Source organism: Myripristis murdjan, chromosome 19 (genome assembly GCF_902150065.1).
Source record: "Myripristis murdjan chromosome 19, fMyrMur1.1, whole genome shotgun sequence".
In the NCBI taxonomy this organism is placed as follows: Eukaryota; Metazoa; Chordata; class Actinopteri; order Holocentriformes; family Holocentridae; genus Myripristis; species Myripristis murdjan.
In genome coordinates, this window is record NC_043998.1 from 13,410,998 (window position 1) to 13,432,606 (window position 21,609).

The following is a 21,609-nucleotide window of genomic DNA, read 5'->3' on the forward strand; positions in this document are numbered from 1 at the left end:
GTGAGTTTAGTTGTCATGGAGGGTTTACGTTTAGGAAGAGAGTGAATAAAACCCTTTCTTGTATCACAAAAAAAAAAAAAAAACAGCAAAACTTCTGAGGATTTTCTTTCACTGATCAAACCTGCATCTGAAAACTGGACTACAAATAAAGAGGAAGACGGACAAAACCAAAACTGAACAGAGGATTTTCAGGGTGAATACAGAGACAAGTGAAAACAAGGAGTTTGGAAGAGAGAGGCTGGATGAGAGAGGCACTGCTCAACACAAGAGTGAGAGACAGGTTTGGCAGGCAGCAGAAGTGGGGATAAGCAGTCTGACAGCGCGAAGTCAGACGGGAGAGAGAGGGAGGGTGACGTCAGATTCCGGACTGAACAGAGATCAAGGTAGATTCAAGTCCTTGCTGCTTCTAATCCTGATTAAGCAACAGAGAGAGGGGGAAGTGGAGCGGGAGAACCAAACGATAGAAACGTGAGAGAGAGAGAGAGAGGGAGAGAGCGGGGAGTCCCGTTTAAGAGGAGACAGAGAGGGAGCCTGGAGAGGAGAGAAGGGAGAGGCAGAATTACATGAGGATATATCCTCGGTGAAAGAAACCTCTTAAATCTGGGAGCTGGAATTGGAGCCACAGAAACTACAGAGAGGAAGCCACAAAACCACAGTGAGTAAATTAGGATGCTGTGGCTGGAAAAATGTAAAATGAAGATGAGGGCGGGGGCAGGAATTTGTGGTTCTTGGGGGAGCTTTATATACTGTGCCTTAATGAATTGATTTCCTGTCTTTTAGCTTTAGTCATTTCAACATTCTCCATGACTTCACCTCCTTTCCCCTCGGTTTGACTCTCTAAAAAAAACCTGTCTTACTGTTCCCTTTGCCTCTCTTTCTCCACTGTTTCTCTCTCTCCTGCATCCTTAACTTGTCTCACGCTCTTGTTGTCCTGCTCTCCTCACCCCCTGCTCGCTCCAGGTCAGGATGCCTGCTAATGGGAATAGTCCCCTGAAGCTGCAGTTTGGACTCATCAACCATGAGAGTCGCTACCTCACTGCTGAGACCTTTGGCTTCAAGGTACAGACATATGTCAGACAGTATAATAAAGACATTTGATGGAGGCTTTTATCCAAACCATGAGAGTACACATTTTTGCATGGGTGGCCCCAATAAGAAGTCGTAGTTTTGATGCCCTTTTGTATTAGGGAGGGGACAATATACTGAAATTCAGTGTATCACAATGCAAAATTGCGATGATATGTATCAATATCATGGGTCAGAGAAATGAATTGTGATATTTTTCCTGCTGTAGTAATCTCAAGTAAGATGGCTTCCATGTCACAATTTCACAAGATGACCATCTACTTTGATTTTGTGAACTTTGTCACAACATTTTTCTAGGAAGCAAATGTTGTTGCTAGAGTCAATGTCAATGCAGGATTAAACAATTCTGCTCAGTCATGCTTTGTTGTCACTGAACTTTTTTTGTTATATCATGTCATGGTTATATCAAACCATGAACAGATATCCAATCATATCACAAGACATGTGTCGTACATATCAAGGAAGTATTGACTCATTGTGATGCTCAACCTTTCGAGCTGCACAGGACCACAAGCTGCCAGATTTGTCATTTAGTAGTGGTATGAGATTCTCCTTTGGGCCCTGCGTGTTGCTGTAATATTTTCTGCCTATCTATCTCAGAATGAGTCATCCTTGTCTCTCAGGTAAATGCATCAGCGCCCAGCCTGAAGAAGAAGCAGATATGGACACTAGAGCAGGACTCCCAGGACTCCCAGGTGGTCTACCTGCGCAGCCACCTGGGCCGCTACCTGGCTTCCGACAAAGACGGCAAGGTCACCTGCGAGGCTGATGGGCGCAATTCTGACTGCCGCTTCCTCATCGTGGCTCAGTCGGACGGCCGCTGGGCTCTACAGTCCGAGCAATACCTTCGCTTCTTTGGTGGGTCCCAAGACTACCTGTCCTGTTTTGCCCAGGTCATCACCGACGCCGAGCTGTGGGCGGTCCACTTGGCACTCCACCCACAAGCCAATTTGCTGTCCGTGGCCCGCAAACGCTACGCCCACCTCTCTGAGGAGGATGGGGAGATTGCCGTAGACCGAAACATCCCGTGGGGCGTGGCGGCGCTCTTGACCCTCGTCTACCTGGACGGGAAGTACTGCCTGAAGACCTGCGACAGCCGCTTCCTCAGCAATGATGGAAAGCTGTTGGCCCAGAGCAGCAAGACGACGGCATACACACTGGAGCTGAAATGCGGAAAGCTGGCCTTTAAAGACTGTGAGGGGAAGTACCTGTCACCCATGGGGCCAACAGGCACCCTGAGATCTGGACGCTGCTCCAAGCCAGGCAAAGATGAGCTGTTTGACCTCGAGGAGAGCCACCCACAGGTGGTTCTGATGGCAGCCAATGGGCGTTACGTCTCCATAAGACAAGGTAAGAAGACTTTGGTCACAAATGCAAACCCTCTTTCCCCTTTAAACAAATGGATTCCTTCCTTAGTTGTTTGAATCTCCTTTGAATGTCTTCACAAGAGCATATGGTCTTGTCAGCAAACAGGATTGTATCTGTCGTCACACATAGTATTTGCATGAGTGTCCACAGAACGTGCTTTGCTGGCTTAGAGATCAAGGCTAACTTATCCCAATTCACTGCCATTCGTGTTCAAAAACTGTGAAAAAGTGCTCTGTGAAACCTGAGAGTTGCATCGGTAATTCCTTCTTGTGAATTCTTGGCCAGCATGTACTTTAATGTTTTGTTTGTTTGCCCATCAGATTAGGGATTCAGTTTCGTAATGTCTTACTGTATTTCACATTGTACAATACTTTCCCTCACTCTCTCTCACACCTATAGCCCTCTCTTGCATCAATTTGTATTGTTTGTTACGTCTTTGTCAAAAACAGAGCTGCACTTGCTCTACACCATGTTCTATACTATGTTCATTGTAAAGTATGTCTGCAGTCTGCAGGGAAGCTGAGATGGAACCTGTTGGCACACAGACAAATATGCTCATGCATTGGCAGGATACATTACTCTGCAACTACTACAACTTCATACAAAAAACCCAAAGCATTATATCATGGAGGAAAGTTTACCCTAGGTGCTGCTGATCACATGAGCACTCAGCTGACACACAGTATACACATGCATAATGAAGCAGAGGGGCCACTACAGCTACTACAAACACTACAGTTACTACAACCAGCCTGCATGCGCTCTGTGCACTGATACACCCTGGGAAAACTGAGCTCACTGATGCACAGGAAGTGCATCAGCTAGAGGACATGAGTGAATACGCATAATGTGGGAAAAGACCACTCTCAAATTATTGACAGCCAATAGAGGCTGCACGGCGATTATGGGTAATGCAGTCACGTGCCTGTCTTCCTTTATCTGCACATCCGTACCCCATGCGACCTGGTTGGATCTTTCCATGAAAACAAGATAGATGAGGCTGATACAGGAGACATGAGCTGGGTGCACCATTTCTTTTGGAGGGCTGCCCACTGATTCAGCCTGTGGTAGCCCATTATCATAAGACTAGCACAGGGCTTTTCAAACCCTTTCATGGTCTGGACCCCCAAGTCAATTTTTAATTAGCCACAGACCCCCATTTGAAGTGATTTTATCCTTTAGGGCAAAATCAAAACCTATAGGGCAAATTTCTTTCTTTTTGGCTAATTTACTTTCTTTTTGCTAAATTTCTGATCATTTCCATATGTTTAAAAAAAAAAAAAAACATTATTTAAATATTCCTGGTAATTTTTTGCTCATTTATTTTCACAAAGTTGAGTCTTTCATTCCAATTAAAGTTTTATTGTAATTTATAGTCTAATTTTGAAGGTTTTCTTTGCTAATTTTCTGGTAATATTTATTTTGTTTTATTTTTGTTTGTTTGTTCATTTATTTATTTATTTATTTATTTATTTATTTATTTTCTATTCGCCTGTCCCCCATGTTTTTCAACAGAAATCATTCGAATTTCTTCAGGTTTCAAAGGCTTAAAATGTTTAGATGTCACACTGACAAGTCGTGGTGGGATTAAACCAGAAAGAAAATGTTTAAATGATCTGTCATACATTTTCTGCATTCTTACCATTTCAAATGAATTAAACTGCAGTTAAATAAACTATTCCTCATTTTGCTGAGGACCCCATGGAAGCCCCTCAAGGACCCCTGGGAGTCCCCCGATTCCATTTTAAAAAACACTGGCATAGTGCACTGCAAACATATCCATCTTAACATATCATTTCATCTCATATTCTGTGTTTAAAAAGCTTTTTTTTTTTTTTTTCTTAAAACAAGGGGGGTAAATCTGCCAGTGGGATGAGATAATCCCACTTGTTTCCAATGCTAATCAGCTTGTGTCCAGAATTTCTTGAATTAATGCAATTTTCTTGATAACAGTGGGCTGATCTGTTTTATTTACTTTGTTTCAACATATTACACTTGCTCCAGAAAAAAAAAGAAAAGAAACTGCACAGAAGTGGGATTACCTCATCCAACTTCCAGAAAAAAATAAGATTTTGAGGCTGAATATGAGAGTAAATGATTTGTTAAGAGATTTTTGCAGTGTGGGTGATTTGTTCAAATTATGTTCAATTACACTGTGGATCCATTGTAGGAGAAAAAAAAAAAACATTTGCTGATATTTATTGTTCAACAACTTGAATGTAACACTGATGATTACATACTTTTGTTGCTATAAAATAATACGTCATACTGAAGTTTAATATGATGACTGAGAAGCTGTTGCACTCCTGAAATGGTGGCTGCCTCTTTCTGGGAGGCCACAGATATAATCGGGGGATGGTGGGAAGGTACAAGGCATCTTTTTATAATTTGTAGCTCCTCTCACCCCTTTCCAAATGTACCTCTTAGCTATGGTGGTGCAATGGTGTTAACGCTGTACGCTCTCACCCCTCAGGCTGACTCAAAGAGCTCTTTGTAATCTAAATGCTGTACAGTAATGCTCTGTTCGTTCTGTATTATGTATTTACTCTTTGGTCTTGTGACAGGCCTGTGTGAGTGGGTTATTTGATCAGCGTGCAGGCACGTTGATGATGGATTACACCTGCTCCACACCGGCCTCAGAGTTATGGCTGCTCAAAAACAAGCCGGAATTCTTTTGGTCAGCATGGAAAAAAAAAAAGTGTAATTGTGAAGTTCACATTTCATCAACGATAAGGTTACTAAAAGCACTTGCTTGGAGCTCAGTTGCCGCGGCTCCACAGGGTGTGCAGGTCTGATTTGAAGCTGGATTTGGGATGGATTAGCATACAGCAACAGTGGCTGTCAGCATATTTGGCCATGACGCCCATCCATCCATGCATCTGCAGATTCTTGTCTGCGGGGTCGAGTTTCCTCAGCCCTGGGTGCTGTAACCGTATCGCTGCCTGCTCATTGTTCCTGGTTAGCAGTGGGAGCTGCAGGCAATAACCAAATGACTGGCAGCACCGCAGACTGATTGGCTGGAGGGCAGGAGAGATAAGACTGGAGACACATAAACACACACACACACACACACAGACGCACATGTGAATACTCAAAAACATATATCAAAAACTCAATTTCTATCCGTCTTGCTCACCGTCTCTCTTTTTTTGTTCTGTCTCTTTCTCACTTTTGTTCTTTCTCTCTTTCAAATTCAAAGTCAAATTCAAATTCAAATATTTGACTTTTAAGTAGGCTGCTTGCAGGAATATAAACAACAACATCAGACAAACAAAAATCATGCACGAGCATTAAGAAATTAAATATAACAGTCAATACTGCACAATAGCACGCTCACATTGTATATGTTTGGTGACTTGTATATACAATTAAATATTAATGAGATAAGTCCAATCGATCTAATCTGCCTCTCTCTTACTCTCTTTATCTATCTCGCTTTGTCTTTCCATCTCTCCCTCTCTAGCTCACTCTCTCTTTCTGTCTCCGTCTTTCTGTTTGCACACTTGTTCTGCACAAACAAAAGCTTTCTCTTTCTCCGACAAGCTCACCCACACACAACCACACAGTGCTGCTGCGGTGAGTGCTGAGGTGAGGTGGGTGTGTTGAATTATTGATCGAGTCGGCCCCTGTTCATGGAAGGCAAGGCGGAGTCTGCTTTCAGAAACCCAAGCTGCCTCTAACCCGGGGCCAAGTCCCCCAATCTAACCTGGACCATAGTCACAGGCTGCAGAAAATCAAGGGGGGCGCACTGTTAGAGGCTGGCAATGCACTGCATGTGGTTAGGACAATAAGACCATGAGCAAGTAATACAAATGCACAAGTCAAGGTTAATATCATAAATGAAAACTTAGTAGAGGTGAATTTAGGATTTTTGGACCAGTAGGTGGTAACTATTAACATTAAGTACGACTTTCAGCAAGCAGCCACAGGGCAACATATCTTCTCAGTTCTCAAGCTGGGCGCAACCGATGTGTGTCGTCACCGTGACTAACCACAATGACTATTAAATGACCATGGCAGACAGCTCAGTGACCATTCTACTCCATTCCAGGTCTGTGATTTATTCTGAAAGCTCACTAACTGGTCCATGAGGTGGTGCTGTCCTGTACATTGACTTGTTCGGGCTTTCATTACCAGCTGTTGCCTTTGGAGGAAGTGCCTGCATTCCCAGTGCCACTGAAAAATGCACATTGGGATTATTTTGAGCTGCAGCATGAAACCAACTGTTCCAACTTTACAATAGCTAGAGTGTATTCAATATAAATATTTAAAAAACATTATGATCTAGGGTTGTTTACTTCATGCATACTTGTTGCAGACATAGAAAAATCACCTGTTCTGATCATGCTAGGGCTGCCTGGCTCAGGAAGTACAGAGGTCATCTGCTAATTGTTCCTGGTTTGATCAGGATAGCTCCAGCAGAGATCGCATTGAAGTGTCCTTGAGCAAGGCACTGAACCCATAACTGCTCCTGATGGGCAACTTGCATGGCAGCTTCTGCCATCAGTGTGTGAAAGTGAGGCCGACACTGTAAAGCACTTTGAGTGGCTGTTAGACGAGAAAAGCACTACAGAAATGCACTCACTTCACCTTATCATGCCTTTAAAAAAATACTACACCTGTTACAAATTGAACCACTAGAGCTACAACAACATAAGCTTAACTGAACATCTGCAAAAATAGCGTCAATGAGGTGATGAATCTACACACAAACTGAAAATGAAGGCTGCAAGGCCTGGAAACTGGAGAACCAGGGACACACCAAGGAGGCTGAAAAGGAGAGCGAGGAGCGGCAAATGGGAGAACAGCAAGTGAAAGGAGAGCAAGGTGAACATGAGCACGGGAATAAATTCAGGAAAAAATGTAGTTAAAAAGAGGTGAAAGGACGAAAGAGGAAATCTGCAAAGAAACCAAGCGCCACTGACTACAGACCACAGACTACACCTGACTGGAAGCTAGCAGCTCGCCTTCATACACCGTGCTTTATTATTTTAACATCACATTGCTACGTCATTAACATTATGTATTGTATATATTTTTATTATCGTTCATTCTATTTTTAAAACTTATATTCTGTAATCAGGTCTCACTTGCAAATGTGATGCCGACCTCAGTGTGACGTCCTGATTAAACAGGCTTAAGTATAAATAACTGAGTAGAAAATAGGTTAACCATGTGCGTTCGGTTCTAGATTTAATATTATGCAAATGATCAAGATAATCATAGAGCAACCAGTCACATTCAGGCCATAAGCTGTAGATTGATCTTTCTGCTGTGTGTAACGTACCAAGCTCACTAACTTAACCATGCAATCACTCAAACAGCCACTTATCTAGTAGCCTCAATCACCATTTCAGGATTATTATTTTTAAATAAAGTATAGACAATGATAAAATACAAACTATTTCTTCATAAGCAAGTGATGTTGAACAAACTTTTATGTTACGATGTGAGTCTGTTAGTGTGTTAGGGTCAATGAAAACAAAAGGGGAAGAGCGGCAGAGCAGACGGGAGGGGGGTAATAAGTGAGGAAGGACTCTGAGGACTTCAGGACAATAGCAGCAGGTTTTGGAGGCAGGCACACTGTTCAGCCTGCCTATTGTCACCTGTATCTTCACACATAAATCAACACCCCAATCTGTGCTCCCATCAGAGCAGAGGTGTCACATTGTCTATTTTCAAGTGAGCGCAAATGCAGCACATTCTCAGTAATAAAAGAGGTTCAGCAAAACTCCATTTGCATGCAAGTGTAAAAGTCTGAAATAGCCACGCTCAAGACGGCAGTGCATCGTGCAGAGGTTCGGTGTCTTCTCTCTTCCCTGAAACCTTCTTTATCACTAATTGTGTGTGTGTGTGTGTGTGTGTCTTTGCAAGTCAGGCAATCTGTCATCATGTCTCTCATCACCTCCCCATGTTCCTTGAGCTTAAGCGGTCAACTCTGGCACTCTGGAAAGTGAAAGAGAGATGATGCTCCAAAGATACAGAATTTCCACCCCCTCACTCACTCACACACACACACACACACACACACACACACACACACACACACACACACACACACACACACAAATACAGCCCTTGAACACCTTGCACAGACAAATAAATAGAGGGCAAGAAAGCAACTGAGAAAGACAAAGAAAGAGAAAATGCAGTTGTGAGGGATGAAGGATTGGGAGAAAGAGGAAAATAAGGGACAGAGGAGTAGCGGCGTCACCTTACCATTAATAATAGATGTCAGAGCCATCCATCGTTGATGGATTAGTCAGGCCTGCTCCACTTCTCGGCTCCAGGTAGGACAACACCAGAAAGTGGAGCTGGATCTGGGGTCTGGTCCAAAACGTGGCGCTACTAGGCCAAATGTGTGTGTGCGTGTGTGTGTGTGTGTGTGTGAGTGCAGATGCATCGATGGGCATACTGCGCTACACTGCATAGCTCATCAGTGAGCACAGTGATGACAGCATCTTATTTAGTATGCTTGACCAACTGGTGTGTCAAAGATGGTCATCAACACAGCTATTGATATCCTCAGATTCCTGGCTTGCATTTCCAACGTATCCAATCTCTTTTCTGCCTCGCTCTCTGTTTCTTGCTCTTCCTCCATCTCTTCTCTCCTTCCTCTCCCTTTTCGCTCGTCGATCAGATAGCTGTCGCGAGGGCCCAGCTGCGCCCTGTCTCAGGATCATTCCTGGGTTGAATTAGTGTGAAATGGACACACTGAACTGGTAAATAAAGCATGACATTGAGTCGAGGGATGAAAGAGGATTGGGGTGTGATGGGCGTCGAGGTATAGGTGCGAAGATATATAGTGTAGGGGCAGAAATGTATGCTTCAAATATGGGTTTAAATCAATGATAATATAATCAGGTGTATGACTCGGTGATGGATGATCAGGTATAAATCTGATGTAATTAGCCTGATATTTCTCAGACAAAAGCCACTGCCCATACATATATGAACATTTCAGGCCACAGGTGGGTATACTGACTGTCATGATGGGTCTCTTACTAATGTAGATATGTGTTGAAGTGCTTTTTTTCCCCTTTTTTTTTGGCCTGTTCTCCAGGTGTTTGAGCGTTCACTTCTCAGTTGGCTTGAGGGTTGAGAGAAGCGGGTAATTATCTGTTACATCCAGCTAAGCATGGGCCGTGCGATCCCCTGGTTTTCTCCTGTTTTTCCTCTATTCTTTCATTGGGGGGATTGAAGGATCGGACGGGTAGCACTCCAAAGCTGATTATATCAATGGCCCTGCTGTGATGGGGGGGAAATAGACAGGCGGGGAGGGGGGGTTTGATTGGGGGAAGGGAGGGAGGTAGAGAAGGATGGTCAGGGAAGAGAGCATGGAGAGATAAAGGTGGGGGTGAGATGCATGGATCAGTGTTGTTAAAGGATTAAGAAAATGAATTGGGGATATTCTGGGATGCATCTTGTTTGGGATTTAGGGCGCTGCTGCAGTCTGTCTCATAGCTGTGAGACAAACAGTCATGGCTTTGGTGCTTTAAACATTTATGATTATGCTAAAATTTTACAGACAGTGTTAAAGCTGACAGCTCTAAAGCACTGGCCTGCAACGTCTCGCTGCAAATCACTGGTTTAGAATTCACTCAGAGTATACTCAGGTGTACTTAATGTATATGTGCATATGTGAGTGTCTGTTTTTCTTATATTTGGTACGAAACCCTTGCATTTCAAATGTGTCGTGGGCCAATAATGAAAAGCCCTGAGCTCTGAGCGCGTCCTTGGTTGAACTAATTGGTCCAAAGTGACACCCAGTAATTGTTTTTTGGTCAATGATGCCTTTTGTGCTTGTGTGTTAATGAAGTAGTGTTGATGCTGCTGGTGTCATGCATCCTGGTGACAGTGAGGAGCATTGCTATCACAGTATAGCTGCAGAGTGTCTGAGGTTCGCTGTGTCTAAGGGTGCACAAATTCATCTACCCATGTGTGCATCCAGCGACTCCAAACTTTGGGCATGTCTGGCCCACGGGACGATGTATGCGGGGCATGTCAGATGAAGGGTGTGGTTTAAGAGAGAACCACTTAAAAATAACCTAACATCCAAGGATCAGACATGATTACCTGACCTCTCATGGTCTGCAACAAGCTCAGCGTAACAGCACAAACTGATTAGGAAGCTGTTGTGTCGCTGTTTTCCAAAGCGCTTTGCTAGGTGAGAGTCTAGCCGCCAAGCCTGAGCAGAAATCCGGTGAAGGGGAGCAGAGGTCAGCGGAGAAGTCAGACATGAGAGATCTCAAGGCGCACAGAGCAGCTTGAGTCATGTTCATTTGCAGCCCTCTCAAACCTCAAAGCAATAGGAGACTATATCTGTTAATGCATTGTTTTCATTTTGTTTTAGGTGTATAAGGCAAATCTGCATAAATATTAGAATTGTCCTTAATTTTGTTCATCATCAGAAATCTTTATTTCAGGCACTCCTTGTATTCAATCAGCAGACTTTAAAGGACCATACTGGCGCTAGTGCCATTCTGACTTTTCATTTCAGTTGCATAAATATGTAGAGAAGATGTTTTTGTAGCTTAGTGGTCAAGGCCAATTTAACCCAATTCACTCCCATTCTAAAAATATTAAAAATTGCTCCATACAATTTGAAGGTTCCTATGCCCAGGCAATGCTATCTTGTGAATACTTGAACAGCATGAACTGTTTATTACTCTGTTATAATCACTCAAAATCTATACATTAATACTAAATATTTTTTGTGTTCAATGCTCAAAGAGGTTTTTGGTTTAACTTATTAATTTCCAAATGCTCCAGTGAGACATAAGTGGCCAGTTTATGAGTAAGAAGCAGGTTTCCTTGTTCTGTGGTGCAACTTTCAGCCAATCATTGACCTCCACTATATTAAGGTTCGGCCCTCCAAGCTGACAGATGCAACCTCTCACAAAATTAGTAGAAAAGAACAGCTGGACAGAATTTGAATATGCCTGGATAAATTGTTCATTTCAAGTGCAAAAATATTAACAGATTTACAGTAATTTTAGTGAAAGTACATGGCAGCCAGGTTTTGAACATTTTTTGAACATGAATGGGAGTGAACTGGGATAAATCAACCTTTACTTCAAAGGCTGCCCAAGCATATTCTGATCATGATAGTTTATAAGAAGTCAAAATTGAGCTGGCATGGTTCTAGGTGCACGGTAATGTATTCAGGTTGTGAGCTGCAGATGCTGATTGTAGACGTTAATGGTTGGATTTCTCCAGGCAAAAACAAGCCTTAAGTGTGTTCATGCTTTAGACACTGAGATGTTGTCATTATGCCCCTCCCCAGGAGTGAGCCTTGCAGCCAATCAGGAGGACGAGACGGACATGGAGACGTTCCAGATGGAGATTGACAAGGAAACCAAGAAGTGTACGTTCAGAACGAGCCAGGGCAACTACTGGGCTCTAGTGGCCCATGGAGGCATCCAGAGTACGGCCACTGAAGCGTGAGTAAACCCTCTGTCATCTAGTCTGCAGAAGTGATTTTCATTTTTTAACCACAGCTGAAGGTTTACATCTTCCTCTATGAGATGAGAAAGTCCATGTTGCTTGGACTGACAACATTTACTAACACAGGATAAACTCTGAAATCCATGGTGGCCACTCTCAGTTCCTGAAAAGCGTAAGTGTTGAGATAAAATGTTTTCACTGGACAGCTCAACACATTTTAAATTGCAAATATGGTTTGGCCTTTGTGCGCAACTTAGTGGCCTTTTTGACTCATGTTTCTGTCATATGAAATGTCACCTTCAAGTGCTCCACATAAGCTCCTTCTTCCAGTGATAGGCAGGCGGTCATAAAACTACTCAAGCAGTCAAGTACTTTTAGTTGGAAACAACAAAATGAACCCCATAACAAAACTGGCAGATGTTTTACTGTAGGAATCAAGTGAATCAATGTTAGGCATGTAACTTATGCTTTATTGATTAAACTATTAAGTGTAACAACTAGTTACATCTTCTGCCTGCTCATCTTCTCCCTTGTGACGTTTACAGGTCAGCAAACACCATGTTCGCAATGGAGTGGCTTGGCCACAGGGTGGCACTAAAAGCCAACAATGGAAAATATGTTTGTACCAAGAAGAATGGACAGCTACTGGCTGTCAGTGACTCCATTGGTAAGAATGGGACTACAGCATATTTAGGGTTTATCTTTCTTTTTCCCTCTGTACTTCAACATTCCTTCTTTCTTCCTCTATCCATCTCTGAACTTAAACACCTGCTCCGCTCACAACCCGTCTCCAATGCTCCCTCTGCTCTCTGCTGCCTCTGTTTGGTCAGGTGAGGATGAGCAGTTGACTCTGAAGTTGATCAACCGGCCCATGCTGATCCTGAGAGGAGAGACGGGTTTCATCTGCCATCACAGGAACTCCAACACTCTGGATGCTGGCCGTTCAGTCTATGACATCTTCAGCTTGCACTTCAGTGATGGAGCTTACCACATTAAAGGTCACAAAATGGACTACCTACCCCCTTTACACCTCTGAAGAGTCTGGATTTCAGTTGTGAGAAATACTCTTAAAGCCTCCGGTCAAAGTGATGTATTATCATCTCCACCAATCACAGTCTAAATCAAAATGAGTCTCACCTGTGCAACAGGTGTATCAATACCCCTTCCATTAGTTCAACTGGTTTTGGAACTAATTACGGCTGGCACAACCTATCCAGGCCCTGATTAACTTGCTACACACACGAGACTCATTGTGGAGACAATCATACTATCGCTTTCTGAAATGAACTCAGGAAGAGTTTTAAAAATGACTGATGTGGTGAAGTCACTGGAGGGGAGTTTTAAGAGCTGCAGGAGATTACATAATCCTGGTGCACATACACACTTGCATGCATGCAAACAAACTCAGTCACACACATCAGGTATTGACCTCTATTTGTCAGACACACAGTCTTTTAATGTTGGTTTGTTGATGTGTCGTCCCCTGATTTGTTGTGTTCTGCAGGTGTGAGCGGGCGGTTCTGGTACGTGAACAGCGCCGGCTTGGTGTGCTCAGACGGTGAAACCCCTGAAGATTTTACCCTGGAGTTCCCGGAGCATGGCCGAATCGCCATCCGGGGCAAAAATGGCAAATACCTGCGCGGAGACCAGGGAGGCACGCTGAAGGGGGATGGACTCGGCCCCAACAGCTCGGCCCTGTGGGAATACTGATCTGGGAGTGCAGCAGACATGAGGCCAGCTCCGTTTGACGCATCTCGAGGTAGAGGTGATCAGCCACTAATCACCTCAGTGGCATTTAGAGGTAGAGGACAGCTGTTTATCAGTGACTAGGTGCGGTCTCTACCAATTTTCTTCCACTCCTTTCCTCCTCCCAGTGGCACACAAGGACTTAAAGAGAAACAGACTCATACTGGGGGAGAGAGTGTGAGGAGAAACTGACCAGGCATGATCAGCCAAGAAGAGTCTAGACAGATTGAATCATGTTTGGAGTCAGAGCCTGTTTTCAAAACAGCAATACTGGTGTGAATGAACCTTTTTAGAGTTGTTGTGTTTTTCCCCCTCTTTTCCCACAGTGAGCATTCAGTGAAAGATGAAATTTTCAGATGATTCTGAAATATTCACACTAGCATACATACAAATGCATAGTGCTGATTTCGATTTCATAAAGACCAATTTATTCCTCCTCCTCATAACAAGACAGATTTCTTAACCCTTCTGGCAATTTCTAAAGGCCAGACCTGTAACTGTTCTTTTAGCTGATTTTTTTTTTTTTTTATTATTTATTTTAAATCTTTTCAGAGCATCCTTGTTACACTGCACTGTGCTGAAACGGATTATTCTAGTCTATCAATTAGTCTAGACTATTCTATTATTCTTTTGTTAATCAATTCATCATTTAATATATACAGTGTCAAAAATAATGACAAATGCTCATGGGAAATTAGCAGAGCCCAAAGTAATATCTTCAAATTGCTTCCTAGCCTGACCAGCAGCCACAAAACCAAAACTATTAATTTTTTTAACAAGATGACTTGAGAAAAGACAAAAATCTTTCTATTTAGTCAGTTGAGCCGAAATCAGCAAATGTTTGGGATTTTTACTCGATAAAGACCTAGCAATTAATTGATTATAACAATTCAATTTCCTGTCCATCAATTAATCGACTAATCGTTTCAGAATTTTCCTTTGTATCGTCCCGGCCATTTTGCCAATGCTGACATTTAATATGTGAGTGACCGCGTGCATCGATTGGTGTCTAATGACTTACAGGCAAAAGCTGACACTTGTTGCTCAGTTAATGAGTGCTCCAAGAAGAAACCGGGTGCCATTTGAGCCAGACCAAGTCACCATTATGAGTGAAGTCACCTTAGTCAGGTGTGCGTCATTACCACGGTAGTATTGTCAGAGGATGCATATTAGCAGACGAGAATGATTGGGTTTCTAGCATGCAACCAAGTAACAGCAGACTGTAACTAAGACTCATGTAGACGGAGTGCTAATGTGCTGATTTACAGCCTGCTGAATTTTTCATTTGTCCTTCTGTTATGTTTTACAGCAATGTTTCTTTCTTTACTCTTTTATGATCGTGGAAATAAAACCCATCTTGAATGACAAGTGATGGTTCTTTTAGTAATATCTCATCACTATTAAAATACTGGGATTTTATATGTGAGAGGATGAAATAGGTTGCTCTACAGTAGGATACAATGTGAAAGTTTCACCTGACGAATTCAATAATCTCTCTGATGCTGTTATCCTTTGTTCTACACATAGAAAATACAGATTTAGAACCAACAATTATAGCTTTTATTCACAGTAATTGTCTCCTTTTTTATCGGAATTAGTCATCCTTAGTCTAACTCTGTCAGTGCTTTTCTTCTCTTGTCTCCAGGTCATTAAAACGCAGCTTGCAAACTAGAGTATCTTTGTAGGGACAGTGTTCTGCTGTTTCAACTGTACTTTCAGACATTTTTGCTGCACTTAAACTCTTTGGAGGCACACCGTGCTGAAGGTATTGGGTCAGAAGCCTGTTCACCAGAAAAGGGTGATGTAGATGACACCAGGCCATCATCAAGAACACACACCTTGTGGGTCATAAGGGGAAAGTCATGAAGGGGAAAAGGAACAGAGTTTATGGTGACTGAGTTTAGATTGGGTAGGCCAGTGGCACACTTTATTTGCAAATCCATAAATGTCCTATTTGTATACCAGCAAGTAAGACTACAGAGTCATTACAAATTCTTCACTGTGTAAAGCATCAAATGACAAAATATTGAAGTGCTGCAAAGGTATGCATAAAATCTGCTGGCAGCGCAAAAACAATACAAAAACTATTGGAAGTTATTTTTCTATTAGCAGCAAAGATAGGTCATGGAACCCAGAGCAAGTTTAAAAGTGGGTTAGATGATGAGGAGAGGATTTTCTCTGAGCTGTCGGTAAACACTGAGAAGAGACTGGGTCATCTGACCTCTGGGTAAACCCATCCCAAAGGCTGCTGGGATTTGATTTTGGTGGATCTGCTGCAACAAGCCCTGATGAAAGAGAGGGGAAAAGAAACTGGATGAAGAAGTTTGAAGATGCTTTAGACACACACACACACACACACACACACACACACACACACACACACATTTTATTATTTACTTTTCTAAACGTCTTGGGCTGGATGAGACTTTTCTGACCAGGTCTTACCTCAGCACGCTGCAGAGCTTGTCTTAAACCAAGCGCCTGCACTTTCACTGTGGAAACAGCCTTTTCAGGACGTTTCTGCAACAGAGTCTGTCAAAGGAAAGAGCCAAAGATGAAAGAAAAGGCATTTCAAATAATCCATCTTGGAAGCCTCTTCTAGGTTCTCATCAAAAATGTCCTACTGTAGGTCTCTCTCTGAAAATAGCGGCAAGTTTGGCTGTGTGTGTTTGTACCTGTACCCGGCGCAGCACGGCATGGTGCAGCCCACACACTGCAGCCATGGACGAGCTCTCCACCTGCAACTCCACTGCAGCCAGGGACCCTCCATCCTGCCCCACGCTCTCCTCCCCTACATTTACCTGGAGAACAGATGCAGCATAAGCTTTTAACTCTCAGATGGTCTTGAGTGCTTCTATGGACAACATATAATGCACAGGGTACCACTGATGGTACTATATACCTCTTTTGCGGTCAATTTGACTGTGTGTCCATCTGGAGCTTGAGCATGGACCACCGAGCTGCCCAGGGCAATCTTGTCACCTTGGAGCTCCATCTGGTTTCTTCCAGGACTTTGGGACAGCAGCCAGTCCAGCAGAGAGATGCACAGACTCTGAGGAGCCAACGTTGGCCCCTGTGTGTCCACATCTGGGCCTTTCAACACCAATGTAGCACTCAGCAACTCTGATGACACCCAAACTCTTGCTGAATATTGCTCTCGCTCAGGCCCTGAACCACTCTCTGCACCTCCCTCCCCCCTTCCAGTCCGTCTGCCCCGACAAGAGTTTAAAAAGGCCTGGATGCTATCCATGGTGAGGGTGTCTGTGGACAGAGAGGTGGCGTTTTTATGGGAGGTCGTGGTTCTGTTCACCAGCAGGGCATCCAGCCAATCCACCGTCAGTGTATCCAAGGCCAAGCGGATACAGCTACCATACGATTTGAGAAGGGATTTCACCGGATCCCCATTGGACAGCAGGCTGGCCTCCTCCTCCTCTCCCAGCAGGCTTTTCAGGGAGAAGATGAGTGAGCAGCTCACTGTCATGGGGAATGATGAGTCACCTGCAGCTGCTAAGGGCAATGACACCTCTAACTTTTCCCCTGGGTGGAGATTGAGGAATGGGAAAGAGAAAGTTCTAGAGGTGTTTTCCCCTCCTGCGGTGAGAGAGAATGACAGAGGAAATAGAGTAACACTAAATGTCCAGCCTCGCTCCAGAACATAGGGACTAGCATTGACCAGGACACACGTCAGGTCCAACGAGTCTTTTTGAAGCAACCTGCTCCATCTGGTCACGGCATGACAGCTGATTGGGTTTTCCTGGACAGCATGCTTTTCACTGTTTGGACGGTCCATCAACAAGAAGCTGATGTTGAGCACCTGATTCAGACGCTGGAGAATCTGGGTTTTGGATTTGATGATGCTTTTCAAATATGATGCTCTGACGGAAAGCAAATGACAACACATTCAGATCAAAAGGAGAGTCATGTCAGCAATAATAAATCTTTCTCAGGGTCTGTGTTGAATTACTGAGAGGAATTAAGTTGAGTATACCTTTCACATACATCTCCGATTGCAGCCAGGAGGTCCCTGACGCTCTGGCCCACCTGTGCTGAGGGGAGGCTGGGTAATCCTGTATCCTCACTCCTCTTAGGCAAGGTAATCCTCTGGAGCCGCCCGCTGGCTGACAGCGCCAGCAGCTGAACTGCACCTGGTGATCAGGCGACACAGAGATGTTTAAAGTCAGTGGGAAAAAACACACGGCATAGGGCAAAACAAAGAAAATACATGGAGAGATGCAAACAGACAAGAGACAACAAATCAAGCTGCTTCTGAGATGGAAACTCAGTCTGAATATAAACATATTGGCCCAATAACTCAACTGTCAATGAACTGTAAGAACATCTTCAATCAAAAGCGGAGTAACTAAGTGTTACTGAACGCTATCATTTGTTGATGTCTAATTAAATGGCCAGCATCATAATTCTACTCAGTGTTTCTAATGTTTTAGCTCATGTTTAGCAAGAATATCATGCAACCTTTGACTGCTGACATCAAATGACTGCTGCATTTTATGCATTGTTCCAAATCTTAATTTAGGAAGAAAGGAACAAAAAAGGAACATAAACCAGTACTAGAGCTGCTAGCTAATGAAGAGTAAGGAGTTATCTTGTTAGAAGGAGCTTTGCTGCACAATTATAGCTTTGATGGAAAAAAAAAATCTATTTAAGCCAACTGCAAGAGAATTAGAAGAGATTTTCAGCTCAGCCAGGCTGGAGGACAGCGGGGAGCTGGGAACCCTGCAGAGATGACATGTTTACAGGGCTCCTGCTCTATGCCAAATGTAAAATTTCCTGACTTTTTCACTCTGTAACGATGGATTTCCATGACTCATACTAATCTAACATGATGTTTTTTTTTCCCTTGATAAACGTTTTAATACTGTTCAGGCTCACTTGAGGTTGTTATTTAAGTCTAATATTCTGATGGTTATGTGAATTTAATGTGAACACGATGGAAAATAACTACCATATTTGATGAAGTTGTTTTTCTCAAATTGAGGCAGAAAAAAAATACATGATAATCAATGAGTTGTTACAAGAATTTATCAAATTCCCTGACATTCCCACTTTTACTTTCCACAAATTCCATGACCAGTGTGATCCCTGCATTTTTAGGTAAGGCTCACCATCTTTCTTCAATGTTTAAAGTGACTTACAATTTTAACCAATATGCAAAATAAACAAGTCACCTCTTCTGAACATTTGAGTTTGTCGCTGGACACTATACTGGTCTTATCTTGCCACTGTGACATGATACTAGATATCGTCTGGGATTTTGGATATCGTAGTTGTCTTTTCCTGGTTTGAAAAGGCTGAATTACAGTAAATGGATGCGGTTTTCTGACCTTATTACACTGCGGCAGCTGTTCCACCTACTTGGTCATCATATCACATTAGTAATTATTGCTTATCACAAATCTTGTGTTCATATCTCTAAGCGCAACAACAGTCATCCTTTAAATATTGGCACAACATGGATATCGAGGAATTTGGCTAAAGATCATTTAACGTAAATTTTAAAATCAGGCCCCAGTCTGGTTAGAGTACCTGAAGTGTTGTGTGTGGCTCCAGCGAGGGCAACAATGCTGCACACATTTAAGCTGACAGGATTTCGGAGGGCACTGGGTGTCACCGCACCATGGCCCGCTGTCTCGTCCTGTCCTGGGCCTCCTGTGTCTGCCTGTCCCCTTGCCAGATCCAGTGTCAGGAGGTCTGAACCAGTGCTGTAGTACAGACGGTCCTGACCCGCGTGGCCACAAACCACAGGCCCCGAAACGCACCCCTCCACAAACCCAGCCACTTTGCCCCCCGTCTCCGGTCCGGCCTCACTGCTCCTGATCAGCAGCACCTTCCCCTGTTGCCCCATTGCCACCAAACACCGAGCACCCCCGTGGCCTGTCTCCATGGCGACCGATGCTCCAATGAAAACAACCGCTTGCTCAAGGCTGTGCAGGACTCGGATCCTCGACCCAGGGACGTGCAGAGGGACGAAGCACAAGCGCCCATCAGGCAGGCCGCAAATGATTATGGGTGATTTGACGAGAGCCACATCGACTCCAAACAGAAGCTTGAAGAGGACCGGTTCAAGGCAAAAATGCCCGTCCTTGAATGTTTTCTGTGATGATGGCGGAGGCTGGGGTTCATCACTGGAGTGGACGCAAATCAGCACAGGCCTCCCTGCAGCTCCTCTGGTCTGGTGACCCTGCATGCGGTCACGTAAACTAACTGAGACCACCGGGAGACTGAGCTCAGTGAGTTTCTCATAGCCGCTGGACGCCGAGCGTGTTGAGGCTGGCGTTTTGTACAGAGTCAGCTGCCACAGTGAGTCTCTCTGTGAAAGAGTCACAAGGACAGAGCCGGACAGGAGCAGAGATGACACTCCTTCCTCTCCAACCGCAAGAGAATCAGAGGAGATTTTCAGCTCAGCCGGGCCAGAGACTGTGTTAGCTGGGGAGCCGGGAACACTGGAGAAGTGAAAGGTCACGTTTAACAGAGTGACTGGCTCTCTTGGCTGAATATTTTTCCTCAAACTTGAATAAATAAAATACAGTTCTCCTGACAGAAGATAACTATTTCTGCATCTATATGTGTATCTATCTATATACATATATGTTTATATGTATCTATATCTATATATGAACTTGGACTTGGGAAGGATGAATTTTAAGAAGAAAATCTATCTTGCAATTACAATGAAATGAAAGTCTCATCACATTTCATTGTTCATACACTTGGTGGAATTATGTGCTTGCTGGGTCCCATACAGAAACCTAATATGCCTCTATATCAGAGAGATGTTGTCACATATGTCACTTGTATCGACATACATGAACCAAACATACACACACACACCCACTATCAATATGGTGATAAATGTGTAGCCTATACATGCTGACTATACTGTATAGTTTATATTTGTAACAGATATTCATTCATATATAGGCTACCACATGTGTGTGAATATATTGCATCATCGTTCAGTGATGCTGTGTAATCTATCCTGAGCCGTGTGCACTGTGGCTCGTACCTGGACAGCAGCTTGGGCAGGCTGACACGGTAGACTCCACTTTCACAGGCTGTGTAGAGAAGCTGCTGGTCGGGGCTGTGAACCAGATCACACACAGGAGCAGGGAACTGCAGCACAGCCTGCGGCACAAAAGAGAAGCGAGGACAGTGTGTGACAAATGACAAACTGAACCTGGTGGTGTTCAGCCGGATGAATCTACACATCAGACTCACTGTGATTTGTCTCTGCTGGACACTGAAGACATAGACCTCGTCGCCACCAGGACAGACCAGCACATCTGTCCCAAAGGTGAACTTGACTCGCGGGGTGCATGCGGATGATGGGGCGCAAAACTCTGCCCAGGTCTCGACCGCACACCTTCCCTCCATAACCACGAGGCCCGACACCGAGGAAGAGGGGGAAGAGGAGGAAGAAGGAGCCGCACATGAAACACTGCTGTGTGGCTGGGTTTGTGTTAAACTGCCTGCGCTGTCACAGCCGTGGAGTTTGGGAGCCGCTTGTTGACAGTGCGATGTCCAATACGCGCCACTCGTCTCGGACCAATGAGCTTTAGAACTACATTACCCATGAGCAGGAAGCGGAAGTACGAGGTAAAAAAAAAAAAAAAAAAAAAAAAACCCTTCAGGTTCAGCTAAGTAAGTGAAATAAATTTGAAACGACTGAGTAGTTTAATAGTTTTGTTGATTTCTGAATTTGAAATTTTCTGTAGCAGTCAAATATGTTTTTAAAATCGGAATCTTTAAAAATGTAAAAGTAGGTCATTTTTTTTAGCTAAATCATTTTAGGGATACAATATTTACCCAAAGTAATAATCAAATTAGTTATTTAAGATTCATCTGCCGAAAAACTGGGATTATTAAACATGAGTGATATATATCAGTCTTTGTTAATGTGAAATCTTTTATCTATTTTTTTTTTTCTTTTGAGAAACGATTGTG

General features: G+C 43.5%; 2 protein-coding genes across 2 annotated transcripts; one reads left to right on the plus strand and one right to left on the minus strand.

The window, feature by feature from the left end:
• Nucleotides 1-546: 546 nt before the first annotated feature.
• On the plus strand, nucleotides 547-15,015 carry fscn2b (fascin actin-bundling protein 2b, retinal). Its single transcript, XM_030078401.1, has 7 exons — nucleotides 547-655; nucleotides 961-1,059; nucleotides 1,710-2,436; nucleotides 11,741-11,897; nucleotides 12,447-12,568; nucleotides 12,732-12,899; nucleotides 13,406-15,015. The coding sequence occupies exons 2-7, from the start codon at nucleotides 967-969 to the stop codon at nucleotides 13,609-13,611; spliced, it is 1,473 nt and encodes a 490-aa protein (XP_029934261.1). The 5' UTR covers nucleotides 547-655; nucleotides 961-966; the 3' UTR covers nucleotides 13,612-15,015.
• Nucleotides 15,016-15,528: 513 nt separating this feature from the next.
• On the minus strand, nucleotides 15,529-21,221 carry faap100 (FA core complex associated protein 100). Its single transcript, XM_030078400.1, has 8 exons — nucleotides 20,884-21,221; nucleotides 20,672-20,790; nucleotides 19,192-20,108; nucleotides 17,636-17,792; nucleotides 16,550-17,522; nucleotides 16,323-16,448; nucleotides 16,093-16,179; nucleotides 15,529-15,932 (listed from the first exon to the last, which is right to left on the minus strand). Exons 1-8 carry the CDS (start codon nucleotides 21,037-21,039, stop codon nucleotides 15,801-15,803), a joined length of 2,667 nt encoding a protein of 888 aa, XP_029934260.1. The 5' UTR covers nucleotides 21,040-21,221; the 3' UTR covers nucleotides 15,529-15,800.
• Nucleotides 21,222-21,609: the final 388 nt, after the last annotated feature.